The sequence below is a fragment of the Cornus florida genome, unplaced genomic scaffold (assembly GCF_030987335.1).
Source record: "Cornus florida cultivar Cherokee Brave unplaced genomic scaffold, ASM3098733v1 CherokeeBrave_3.0.0_Hap2_Chr04, whole genome shotgun sequence".
Taxonomy (NCBI): domain Eukaryota; kingdom Viridiplantae; phylum Streptophyta; class Magnoliopsida; order Cornales; family Cornaceae; genus Cornus; species Cornus florida.
In genome coordinates this window covers 80,589,048-80,602,453 of record NW_026775574.1, presented here as the reverse complement: position 1 = coordinate 80,602,453, position 13,406 = coordinate 80,589,048, and the positions used below count along the sequence as shown (strand labels likewise).

At 36.1% G+C, this 13,406-nt stretch overlaps 1 protein-coding gene and 1 pseudogene across 1 annotated transcript; both read left to right on the top strand.

The window, feature by feature from the left end:
• The first annotated feature begins 497 nt into the window (after window positions 1-497).
• LOC132303632 (G-type lectin S-receptor-like serine/threonine-protein kinase CES101) lies at window positions 498-6,132 on the top strand (annotated as a pseudogene).
• A 2,109-nt stretch (window positions 6,133-8,241) lies between these two features.
• LOC132305197 (G-type lectin S-receptor-like serine/threonine-protein kinase CES101) lies at window positions 8,242-9,221 on the top strand. The gene is made up of 2 exons (XM_059802872.1): window positions 8,242-8,698; window positions 9,025-9,221. Exons 1-2 carry the CDS (start codon window positions 8,242-8,244, stop codon window positions 9,219-9,221), a joined length of 654 nt encoding a protein of 217 aa, XP_059658855.1.
• Window positions 9,222-13,406: the final 4,185 nt, after the last annotated feature.

The following is a 13,406-nucleotide window of genomic DNA, read 5'->3' as shown; positions in this document are numbered from 1 at the left end:
CAATGATTTCAACAGTTTGAATCACTCTTTCTCCAATTCCAGCGATTCCTTATTATTAAATATGGCACCTTCAGTGATGGCTCTTAGGTCGTACTCGGCACGTCCAGATCTGGTTCTCCAACAAATAAACCTTTCCCGTTGTTGCCACTGGACTGAAATTAAATTTAATTTCATTTAAGTTGCTGAGTAAAACGGTGGCGTTTTATTGTGATGTGGCACCCTTTTATGAGGGGTAAAATAGACTTTTTCAATTTCCAGTGATAGGAGATGACCAAAAAAATTTCTCTGTCCTATGACTACACCAAGACCATAGTTGAGGGGGGTTATTTGTAGTTGAAGGGGGTTAGTTGCACTTGAGGTATAATTGAGGGTGGTTTATTGCACTTTACCCTAAATTTAATTAAGGTCCGGAGCATTTAACATTCCTGTAATATTCATATAACTCATATAATTTTTATAGATTTTGAATTTTAGGGGGAACAAGGACCTCCCCTCATTCAGCCCGTTAATGAAATGATATAAATACTAAAATGCCTTCCTACAATTAAAATAAAAACATAGTAAAAAAATTCAGTTAATGTAAAAAAATATATCTGAAGTCAGCTAATCTTCTGAATCTTCATTCGACACACAGATTTATATACACAAACTGCTTCTGGTTATGGCTACCCAAATGGCAGGCTCTATGACTCTAATGTTGCTGCTAATTTTCACATTCTTGTGCTGCCTCGAATTCGATTCCTCCCTCGTAGCAGGAGTAGCAGGAGCAAGCACAATTCGACGCGGTGATGAACTCAACTCCTCTTTTAGTCCTCTTGTTTCTGAAGGTGGGAACTTCACCTTAGGATTCTTCCATATCAAAGCGACAGCATCTAGTTATTTAGGAATATGGTACACCGAGAATGACCCACAATGGGTGTGGATTGCCAATCCTAACACACCTATTTTGAACAATTCTGGAGTTCTCAGTTTTGATAGCACAGGAAGGTTGAAGATCATGAGTGGAGGGAGTACTCTTGTGAATATTTCTGATCAAGTTGGGACTGGAAATGTTAGTGCCACAATAGACGATTCGGGTAACTTTGTGGTGAAGGATGAAACTAACAGGACTTTGTGGCAGAGCTTTGATCATCCTGGCAGCACTCAATTGCCCGGTATGAAACTTGGTTATAACATCACAACTAGGCAGAATTGGACTCTAACATCTTGGTTGACTGATGATATCCCGGCTACCGGGGCTTTCACTTTGAGCTGGGAACGCACCCAAGAGTCTGGGCAGTTGGTCGTCTGGCGTCGAGGAGAGCGTTATTGGATTAGTGGAGATCTGAAAGATCAGAGTTTTGAATACATGCCATTGTTGAATGCAAATGATTTTCATTACCATTACAACGTTAGTTATGTTTCAGCTAGTGATGGGAGCTACTTCACTTTTCCTGGTGATGAATGGATGCAGTGGGACCTGAATCCAAACGGGCAAATTGTTTCGAGAGGTTTTGATATCACCCCATATGACTTCTGTTACGGTTATCAATCAGACAATGGTTGTGCGAACTATCCGGTGCCCATCTGCAGGAAACATGGTGATATCTTTCGGCAAAGGCGAGCAATCTTTCTTGGCGACCCTCATTCTGACCAAAATCGTAGTCTAAGTATCCATGATTGTATGGAAAGTTGCTGGAACAATTGCAGTTGTACCGGCTTTTCCAGCTTTCACGAAGATGGAGTGGGCTGTACGTTTTGGAGTGGGAAGTTTACTAATTCACTAGAAGCTGATACTGTGTATGTGCTTACCGGTAAGTCTACTTTTGTCTCCATTAATTTCTAAATCTGGTATGAATTGTTTGAAATAATTTCTTCAAATAGATCATTCATTCTTAAGCTAAGGTGTCTTTGAAATTAAACACGTGAGAAACATAATTTATTAGAGGTTTGATTGAATTATTCGTCTTGTTAACGAATATTCAGAATTAGTTTATGTATCATTTGAGACAAAGATCAATAGTAGAGGTTGAAAAAGCAGAAGTTATGAACATTAATAAATACTGTAAAGATTTTTGTTTTTTTTTTTTTACAAGTTTGTTGTTAAAAAATTATGAACTAAATAATTTTTCTATATAATCAACACTGAAGCATCTTTGACTCTACACTATATATATGTACACTATATATATATATGTGTGTGTGAAACATGAGATGGAAATAGGAAAAGTGATATATGCAACGGGGAAGACAAGAAACAATAACTTGAAAGGTTTGAAAAAAATTGCACTCGTTTTTAGAAATCAAAGTTAGAAGAAATTGTATCATATATTTATTGTCGGTTGTAATTCACTATAAAAGGTGTAAACTTTAATAAAAAAAGACATTTTGAAATGAAGAATTTAATAAAAAATATTATTTATCTTTTTAATTTGAAGCTTTTAGTTCGCTATTATCTCAATTGTGAGATTGATTTGAATAATCGTAGTTGTGTAATTCTATCAGTTTGCCAAAACATTGTTTTTAAGGTTTACTATTGCAGCAAAGTTATTGCAATAATATAGATGAGGACGTTAATGTTAGTTTGCCAAAACATTGTTTTGGATAATAATGGCATTGAAAACAAAGTGCATTTCACAAAGCAAAAAACGCCACATACATATTTCATAATAGAGAATTCATTTCATATTGTTCAAAAATTTTAAGGATCATTATCAAGAAACAGATTTACTCTTTTGAATTGTCCATTAGGACTAATATATATCCCTCTCACTATTCAAGTGGTCTTGACAGAATTTGGGTCAAAAAGGTCACAGTTGTACTTAATTCAGCAATTCTTCTGAACCTTCATTTGATCAGTCAATTACATGGCTTGATTGATCTGTTATATAACAATTTGAAATAATAATTGTTCCTCCTCATAACATTATAGCAAGCACAATCCGACGCGGTGATGAACTCAATTCCTCTGCTAGTCCTCTTGTTTCTGAAGGTGGGGACTTCACCTTAGGGTTCTTCAACATCAACGGAACAGTTCTCACTTATGTAGGAATATGGTACACCAACGACCAAAAAGAGATTGTATGGGTTGCCAATCCTAACGACCCTATTTATGATTCGGACACTACTGGAGTTGTAACTATTGATAGCACAGGAAGGTTGAAGCTTATGAATGGAGGAAGTACTTTAGTGAATATTTCTGATGTAGTGGGGACTGGAAATGTTAGTGCCACACTAGAAGATTCAGGTAACTTTGTGGTGAAGGATGAAACTGACAACACTATTTTGTGGCAGAGCTTTGATCATCCTAGCAGAACACTATTGCCGGGTATGAAACTTGGTTATAACCGTACAACTAGGCAGAATTGGACTCTAACTTCTTGGCTAACAGATGATAGCCCGGCTACTGGGGCTTTCACTTTGAGCTGGGAACCCACCCAAGAGTCTGGGCAGCTGGTCATTCGGCATCGGGGAGAGCCTTATTGGACTAGTGGGGAATTGAAAGATCAGAATTTTGAACATATGCTATTGTTGAATAATTACAATCTCAACCTTGGTTATGTTTCAGCCAGTGATGGGAGCTATGTCACTTATTCTAATATGTATGGATTTAGTATGCAGTCGGGGTTGGACCTATATCCAGATGGGACAATTGTTGCTTCAGATAATGTGACTGCTGTCTTTAGCCCATATGAGTTTTGCTATGGTTATCAATCAGACGATGGTTGTGCGAACTCTACGGTGCCTGAGTGCAGGAGCCGTGGTGATACGTTTCGGCAAATGCGAGCAGCCTTCATAGATATTCCTGAAACTTATGACGTCAATTCAAGTCCAAGTATCAGTGATTGTATGAAAAAGTGCTGGAACAATTGCACTTGTGTTGGCTTTACCAACTCCAGCGTGCGCGGAGGGTGTGTGTTTTGGGTTGAGAATTTAAATTATACACTAGATGACCCTGATACTGAGAAAAAGTACGTGATGGTTCCAGAAAATTCGCCAACAGAGCCACCAAATTCATTCATAGAACCATCAAATTCATCCAAAGGTACTTCTACTTTTATCTCCATTAATTTCTGAATATCTGATCTGCATTCTGTTTCGAAATCATTGTCTATTACACCAAAATCTGGTAACAGTACACAAGGCGCATCTGGTTCATAGGTTCAGTATTTCAATTTCCTGGTGAACGTGTCTCTATAAACCTCAAAATAAACAGTGGAGTTGTAACTCATGTTGCATAGTGGTGATGAAAATCATGGAGTCATATGACATTTGGTTTTTATGCAGGAAACAAGTGGTGGATAAGGTTAATTATTTCTGTAGCTATTTCTCTACTTATGCTTAGCCTAGGCTGCTTCTACTATTCCAGAATGAGAAAGCTTAGAAAAGAAGGTATATGTCTTATTTCATATATGTATACATTTAGATACTGAATATGCATGCTTGTGAGTGGTTAGTTGGATTAATAGTGTTTTCGCTAGCAGGGGAGGAGAAAAAAATGCAAGAACAATACTTATCTGAGTTGACAGCTTCAGACAACCTTAACAATGGAAATGAGGCCGAAAATGAAGCGAGGGAAGGTCGCGATTTGAAGATATTTACCTTTGCCTATATTGTTGCTGCCACAGATAATTTCTCAGACGAAAATAAGCTTGGAAAGGGTGGTTTTGGACCAGTTTACAAGGTAAATATCATTTTTTAGTGAACAAAGTTGATTTCTACTTACAAAACCAAAAAAAGTACTTGTCCAACATAATTCAATGATCCATGAATCATATATAACAGGGAAGATTGCCTGAAGGCCGTGAAATAGCAATTAAGAGACTTTAAAGAACATCAGGGCAAGGACTTGTGGAGTTCAAGAACGAACTTATACTCATTGCCAAACTCCAGCATACAAATCTTGTTCGACTTCTGGGGTGTTGCATTCATGGAGAAGAGAAGATGTTAATTTATGAGTACATGCCCAACAAAAGCTTGGATTTCTTCCTCTTTGGTTTGCAGTATCTCTAACCTTACCTAGTTTCAATTCTTTCAGTACACCATTCCAAATTCATTTATGCTATTACATAATTGAGCTCTATGTATGTCACTAATTCTGTCTAAATTGTTTTTTGCTGATACAGACCAAGCTAAACAGAAGCTATTAAACTGGGAAAAACGTTTGAACATCATTGAAGGTGTCGTCAAGGATTGCTTTACCTTCATAAATTCTCAAGAATGAGAGTAATACATAGAGATTTAAAAGCAAGTAATGTACCGCTAGATGAAAACATGAACCCTAAGATATCAGATTTCGGGATGGCAAGAATTTTCAAGCCAAATGAAACGGAGGCAATCACTAACAGGGTTGTTGGAACATAGTAAGTGAAAAGTTGCTCTCTATGGGTTGACACATTGAAGCTTTTAAATCTTTACAAATTTTTTGTGCTTCACCTCCTAACTAAGTTTTTTTTCAATGACTGGATTTAGCGGTTACATGTCTCCTGAGTATGCCATGGAAGGAGATTTCTCAGTGTAATCTGATGTCTTTAGTTTTGGAGTGTTGGTCCTTGAAATCGTGAGTGGTAGGAAAAATACTAGCTTTTATCATCTTGATCGTCCACTAAACCTAATCGGATATGTAAGTATCTCAAAGTATATTTCTTTTATATTCATTTTCTGAACTATAACAAATCAATATAATTTTAATATGGAAATGAAAACAATATTGCCTCAGGCATGGGAGCTGTGGAAAGAAGGGACTGCATTGGAATTAAATGATCCAACACTAGGCAATTCGTGCTCCAAACACCATTTATTGAGAATCATTCATGTGGGACTTTTATGCGTGCAAGAAAGTGCAGAGGATAGGCCAACAATGTCAGAAGTAATTTCCATGCTTACCAATGAAACTGTGCCTTTACCAGCTCCAAAGCAACCAGCATTTTTCACAGGAAGAAGTGTGCCTCAGGAAATTTCATCAGAAACTAATGAAACTAGCTCAAAAGATCGTTCAGTAAATGGTTTGACCATTTCTGAAATGGAGGCACGATGAGTGGTAGAAACTTCTGTCCTTTTGATGCTTCAAGAATTTGGCAATTGCTTTGAATATTGGAACTGCTTTTTTGCAGAGTTGAAGTATATGTAACACAACTCTCATTGGAAAATAAATTTGAGGTTTGCTTACTGTCAAAATGATATTTGTTTGTTTTACTACAGCTACATACATGATCATTATGAAAATCATGCACTTCTTTTTATCATAGTTCGCTTGGAGTGCTATAAAATGAAGAAATGATTGATTTAATTGCAGAAGGGTGATGGCATGTGTTGTTAATATGATAAATTTGGCAGACAGAGAGAGAGAGAGAGAGAAAAAAAAAAAAAAAAGAAGAGGCCATGAGTCCTACATTGATGTAACATTTTCAATTCTTGTATGTTGTTAATAGGATTAACTTATCATACTTAAGATTGATAAGTTTTCATGTAGACAGCAGAGTCCTTGAAAGAAAAATAATGTGAAAACAACGTGCAAATTTCATGCTGATGCTAAATTACGAAAACATGAAAAAAATGTGTAAAGTTCATAATAGAAGTGAAATTGATGCCCATGAATCAGAAAGAAATTAAAATTTTAAATTCTCTCAGAAATATCTAACCTTGCATTGCACCTTTAGCCAAGTGAAGAAAGTCCACGAAATGGATTTTAGAAACCAGCTTTAGATGAGCTCTCTATTCAAAGCTCCGAACATCACTTTGAACCATACTCAGTATGCAGTCCATTCCTCATATCACTTCTTCTACAATTGATATACACTATAGCTTCCGCCAACAAAGGGTCCAAAACAATATAAACTGATTTTGAACCACATACAATATTTTCTCTTGTAGTTCCTTCCTACCAAGCCCATGCCACTGTTGAAGCAACCGAGACCTGAATTGTTAGCCATTTTCCATTTTTCCTTCAATCAAGCCACCATATTTGGGAGATGCATAGTTGAACTACTAGTTCAATCTTAGCCTTCAAGGCATAACAAAACCATTTTAGCCACAGAACCCAAATGGAAGATGTTTTGACTGTTGCAACTTCTATATGTTCCCCATTGGTGGAAATTGTGTATGCTTGCCTCAAAAAAGAAAAATACACAAATAAAAAGGCAGCATTATTAATAAAATTGAAGAACACACATAAGAAAAAGGTACTACAAAATAAGAAAAAAAGAAAGTTTCAAGAATGAAAAATTTAATAACATGTTATATTTAACATTCAAGGAAGTATAAACAAGAAAGTGTAATAATTGTCGGGATATGATTGATTTAATGCAGAAAGGGCCATAGCATGTGTCGGTTTCTTTGCAATGTCGTTGATAGGACAAATTTGACACAGAGAGAAGAAGAAGAAGAGGAGGAGGAGGACATGAATCCTACAATGATGTAACATCTTCAATTCTAGTTTTAAATTGTTAGATTCAATTTGAATCTGACTGTTTTTTATTTATTTATTTTTAATCCAAATTCAATCAACATATCGTTTCACGTTCTTTTTTTCTTGTTCTTTGTTTTTTTCCCCCTTTAAAAAACTTGTAGTGTGAAAATTGGGTCAAATATTAGTCCAAGAAGAAAATTGTGTATGCAGGAGGTCATGCTAATTTGATGGAGGAGAGACGCACAATACATACTTAAAAATGACCGGCTTTCATTTAAACAGCAGTCCTTCAGTTCATTCCCATCGGTTATAAAACCAAGCATGTACAAAGCGGCCAAGTGATTGGATGATTTTGATCTGAGCTATGCATAGCTAAGTGCACAAATGTCAAAAAATTCGCATTGATTTGAATAATCATAGTTGTGTAATTGTTTTAGTTTCCCTAAACAAAATTTTAAAGCAATCCAAGTCACTAATGGTCAAACCTTAGTTAGTTTAGAATTGGCTTTTCCAAGTTTGAACATTATTCAGAAATGCCAAAAAGTACCATTTCAGCACAGTGTGAAAGGTCATAAGTTTGAACATTATTTAGAAATGCCAAAAGGTCACATTTCAGCTCAGTGTGAAATGTCCAAGATTTGTTGCCACCCCACACTTGCGGTCTAAAAAATCAGTTGAAAATTCTCAGGCACACATTGAAATTCTCAACCCAATGGACTCATTTTTAATTCATCTTAGGATTCTGAACATTGATCAGTCAATGACACGGCTTGATTGGCCTATTATATTACACTTTCAAATAATAATTGCTCCTCCTCCTAACATTTTCAGATAATAGAGCTTTCTATGAATCTATGTTGCTGCTAGTTTGTGCATTCTTATGCTTCTGGGGATTTGATTCCTCCCTCGTAGCAGGAGAAAGCACAATCCAACACGGCGATGAACTCAACTCATCTGGTAGTCTTCTTGTTTCTGAAAGTAGGTACTTCACCTTAGGATTCTTCAACACCACCATGACAGCTTCCAGTTATTTAGGAATATGGTACACCTATGGGGACAAGATAAGGATAGTATGGGTTGCCAATCCTAACACACCAATTTTGAACAATTTTGGAGTTCTGACTATTGATAGCAAGGGAAGGTTAAAGCTTATGAGTGGAGGGAGTACTCTTGTGAATGTTTCTGATCAAGTGGGGACCGGAAATGTTAGTGCCACACTAGAAGATTCAGGTAACTTTGTGGTGATGGATGAAACTGAAAACAGGATTTTGTGGCAGAGCTTTGATCATCCTGGCAGCACGCTATTGCAAGGTATGAAACTATGCAGAATTGGACTCTAACTTCTTGGCTGAGTGACCATGAATATGGTCTAAAAACCTGATTTTTGACAATGAAGTGCAATGGAACATATCTAGACAACGCAAGAAATGAAAAATAAAAAGAAATGGGGATATCCCGGCCACCGGGGCTTTCACTTTGAGCTGGGAACCTACCTAAGAGTCTGGGCAGTTGGTCATTCAGCGCTGAGGAGAGCCTTACTGGACTAGTGGGGAACTGAAAGATCAGAATTTTGAACATATGCCATCATTGGATTCAAATTCTTTTGCTTACAATCACAACCTTAATCCATGTTTTAGCTAGTGATGGGTACTACTTCACTTTTTCTGTTGGTGACGAAAGGATGTTGTGGAACCTGATTCCAGATGGGCGAATTGTTGATGGTAGTGCTTTTGTCCTTACCCCACATGAGTTTTGTCATGGTTATCAATCAGACGATGGTTGTGTGAACACTACAGTGCCTGAGTGCAGGAGCCATGGTGATACATTTCAGTAAAGGCGAGCAGCTTTCATAGGAAACCCTTCCACTTATGACAACAATTCAAGTCTAAGTATCAGTGATTGTATGGAAATATGCTGGAACGATTGCAATTGTGTTGGCTTCGCCAACTATAGCAATGGAGTAGGATGTGTGTTTTGGGGTGGGAATGTAAATTACACACTAGATGAACCTAATAATGTGATAAAGTATCTTTTAGTTCCAGCAAATTCATCCATCGAACCAACAAATTCATCCAATAGTAAGTCTACTTTTATCTCCATTAATTTCTGAATTTGATCCGTATTGTGTTTCCAACTCATTATTACCCAAAAAAACTGGTAAACAATAAATGAGACACATCTGGTTTATAGGTTCAGTATTTCAATTTTCTGGTGTATCATGTCAAAACTAGGATGTACCCTTGCTCTTTTGATAGATATAATTACTTCTTACAGAAGATTGATCACACTACTTGTACTGATCTGGAAATAATCCTTTCACATATGTCAGTAGCCAGGGACGGACCCAGCAGGGAACTAGGGGGGCAGATGCCCCCCCTGAATTTTTAATATTTTCATTTTTTACCCTAATGTTTTTAAAATTTATGAAAATGCCTCCCCTAAAATTACAATTCGCCCCCACTGGATTCTTATTTTTTAGCATTTTATACTTCAAATTTTGATAATTTATGAAGATACCCCACTATAATTATAATTTGCCCCACTGATTTTTTTTTTTCTTCATTTTATACTTAAATTTTTTAAAAATTTATGAAAAATACCCTATTAAAATTACAAAAATAAACCCATCATATAATTTTGTACCAACAAATTAAAAATTCACCCCCCCTCACCAAATTTTCTGGGTCCGTCACTGTCAGTAGCTTAGTTGATTTTAATTTCTTCACCAAACATTTAATCCGTCTAGATCAAATAAGATTGCTTAAACTTACCTACCCATTCGAATTCCAAGTAATGACCTAAAATAAGGAGGTTGAGGAAGAAGAAAATTTGGTGGATCCAAGAAATTTTGAGAGAGAGAGAGTGTTTCAACTGGTCAAATTTTGAGACCATGTCGTCGCCAGCCTTAACGAATCATCGCCGTCGGCCCTGCAAAATCAATAGTGCTACCATCATCGCCGCTGGCCCTGCAAAATCAGTAGCGCCACTGTACCCTTTTCTATTCATCACCACTGTACTCTCTTCGGCTCCTCTATTAATGCCTGCGATCAAGTCCCTCTACAGCACTCATCTTCCTCCACCATGACAATCAACACCACATCGCCGCCGCCGCTAGAGACCATGTCGTTGCCGGCCTTAATAGACCCTCGCCGCTGGCCCTACAAAATCAGTAGCGCCACCGTCGATGCAGACTAATCGGATTACGGTTCCGGCGCAATGGGCCAAAAGGATGAAGCCGCTGCTGGAGACCATGTCGTCACCGGCCTTAACAGACCCTCGCCGCTGGCCCTGCAAAATCAGTAGAGCCATCATCATCGCTGCCGACCCTGCAAAATCAGTAGCGCCATTGTACGCTCTTCTATTCATCACCACTGTACCCTCTTCGGCTCCCCTGTTAATGTCTGCGCTCAAGTCCCTCTACAACACTCCTCTTCCTCCACTACAATCAACACCACATCGTCGCCGCCGCTGGAGACCATCTCGCAGCCGGCCTTACAAAATCAGTAGCGCCACAATCGATGCAGACTGATCGGATTACGGTGCAGGCGCATGAGCTCCATCCACGGTGGCTGTGCGGCCGACAAGTTTGCCAGCGATAGAAATTGAGCTGACTATTTATCTCATCCATATGGTGGCTATGCTGATTTTCATGCGATGGCAAGCTAGCCGGCAACGGAATTGGGTCTCGATCTGTTTTTAGGGTTTGTGGTAGTGAGTGAATCTAGGGGCTAGTTGAGGTGGGTGGTGGTGGAGGGCATATAAAATTGGGGTATATAAGTAATTTTAAGTAAAAATAAAAATAAAAATATCTTTTGTAATTTGTTTAGGGCAAATGTGGTATTCATACTTAAAAATGGCTGATGTCATCAAAAATGACCATTGACCGGCGTTGACTTTCACTGGAGGGAACTAAGTGTTACGACGGAACAAACCTTGAGGGAGGACGGTGTAATTTTTTAAACGTAAGGAGTACCGCCTGTAATTACCCTTAACCCCAAGGGAGATAAGTGTAATTACCCCATCATCTATTTACGAGCAAGTGAATGGTCTAACAATGAGATAATGTACTAAGGGACTTGGAACACAGGTTCTTTGCATTAATTATAAACTAATAACCCAAACATATTAGATCGAAGATTCATGTAGCACTCTATTATAATGTTTGTACTTGTACCTCTCAATATAAATGCATATTACCTCCACAGTTAAGTTTTATTTTATTTTTGAAATAATTAAGTTGCGTTTTCTTAAGACATACGTGATGATTAATCAAACATATAATATATGTTAAATCTTGTTAACATTTAATATAAAAAAATTAAAAATTAAAAAAATAATTAATGAGTTCACGAGTCATAACGGGTTGACCCTATTCATTTTTAACCCATAGTTATATGTACCAATCTCTGATACTATTTTATCAGATAGGCTCACCCTATCCATCTTTTAAATTTTAAATATTCAAACAAAAATCAAGCATTCGCTAACCAAAACCTGTTAATCCAATCTCCAGCTAAATAATCACATTGGGTTAGGAATGAGACCATTGGTCCCATTCTTTCATGGCTCCAATGGGTTAACAATTGACCTGGTCAATTTTCATTGATCCAATTTGTAATACTCCTAATTTAGAAATGGATTGATGAAGTCCACACTCAAAAATCAGAATATCAAAACAATTAAGTATTTAAACAAGCACGGATTACAAAATAAAAAATAAAAAAAGAAAAAATAAATCGTTGAAAGACCTCTAATGATTATTAAATCTCATCTCTTAAATAAAACCATACTCCAATAATTTGATAACTCGTAACCTTTTGATCCGGCCTAGAATAATTTGATAACTCGTAAATAATTTGATCCGGCCTTGCCCCCTTGCTCAGCCTTCTTCCTTCCTTCTCTCTCATTCCCTCTTCGTTCTTTCTCTCGGCTGCTCTCTTTTCTTTTCTAACGTGAAACCCTTCTCATACACTTTCATTCCAAAAGTACCACATAACTGACAGAATAATACGTGTAAATATAATAATACAAAAATGTAAATTATATATATATATATATATATATATATATCATTTAATATACATATATATTATTATATGTATATAATCAATTATGACCATATGTTTTGTCTACTTAATCCATATATCAAGGCTTCTTTTAAAGCCCAAGGCCACATCCTTTGGTCCAAACTTTCTTAAACCCAATCTATTAAATATTTAATAAATAAAACAATTAAACAAAATAATAAATGCACAAAATTCACAAATAAATATTGTCATACAAACAAACTAATAATTAGCATGCAATTTAATTAACATAACACACCAAATCAATCAATAATCATGAAATACAATTTAAATAGAAACAAGCAAAATAGTCCAACAATCATTCAACACCCAATTAAAATTAAATAAATCAACTAAACCAAAATAAATAAAATAAAATAATCTAAATGAATAAATCCTTTAAAATATAGGAGTACTACATAATTCAATTAACCCATTAACTATTCTTAACTCCACTAAATAAGAATAGTTGAATTCCAATTAGAAAATGGTTAACCGCTAAGTTAATTTACATAATGACCCCTCTATACTTAATTAGCTATCGGATAAATAAGTATCATCAATCTGACTACTTAATTAATTCATTTATTTTGACTCTTTGATTATTTTCCATTTGATCACATGAATCAATTAATTTGATAAAATGATATATTTAATAAATAAATATATATAAAAAATAATTTTATTGAAAACACACAACGGCCTCCGAATTTTTTCGTGATCAAACTAATTAAGTTAATATATATATATATATATATATATATATATATATATATATATATATATATAATAGCGCAGATGCAATTATTGAGAGTATATTCCCAAGCTATTAATTAACAATTACCCAAAGTACCGGTTATTAGATCTTTGGGCTTACCGAATAAATCAAAGCAATTATTAATTAATATAAGAATTTATACCTCTCTTATGCTTGAGAGTCATTCGTCGTGACG

Bases quoted from the DNA above. Each gene is read 5' to 3' on its own strand.
- LOC132305197 (XM_059802872.1), top strand. From the start codon at position 8,242: ATGTTGCTGCTAGTTTGTGCATTCTTATGCTTCTGGGGATTTGATTCC. The intron at 8,699-9,024 runs GTATGAAACTAT...TCCATGTTTTAG, and splicing joins TGGCAGCACGCTATTGCAAG to CTAGTGATGGGTACTACTTC.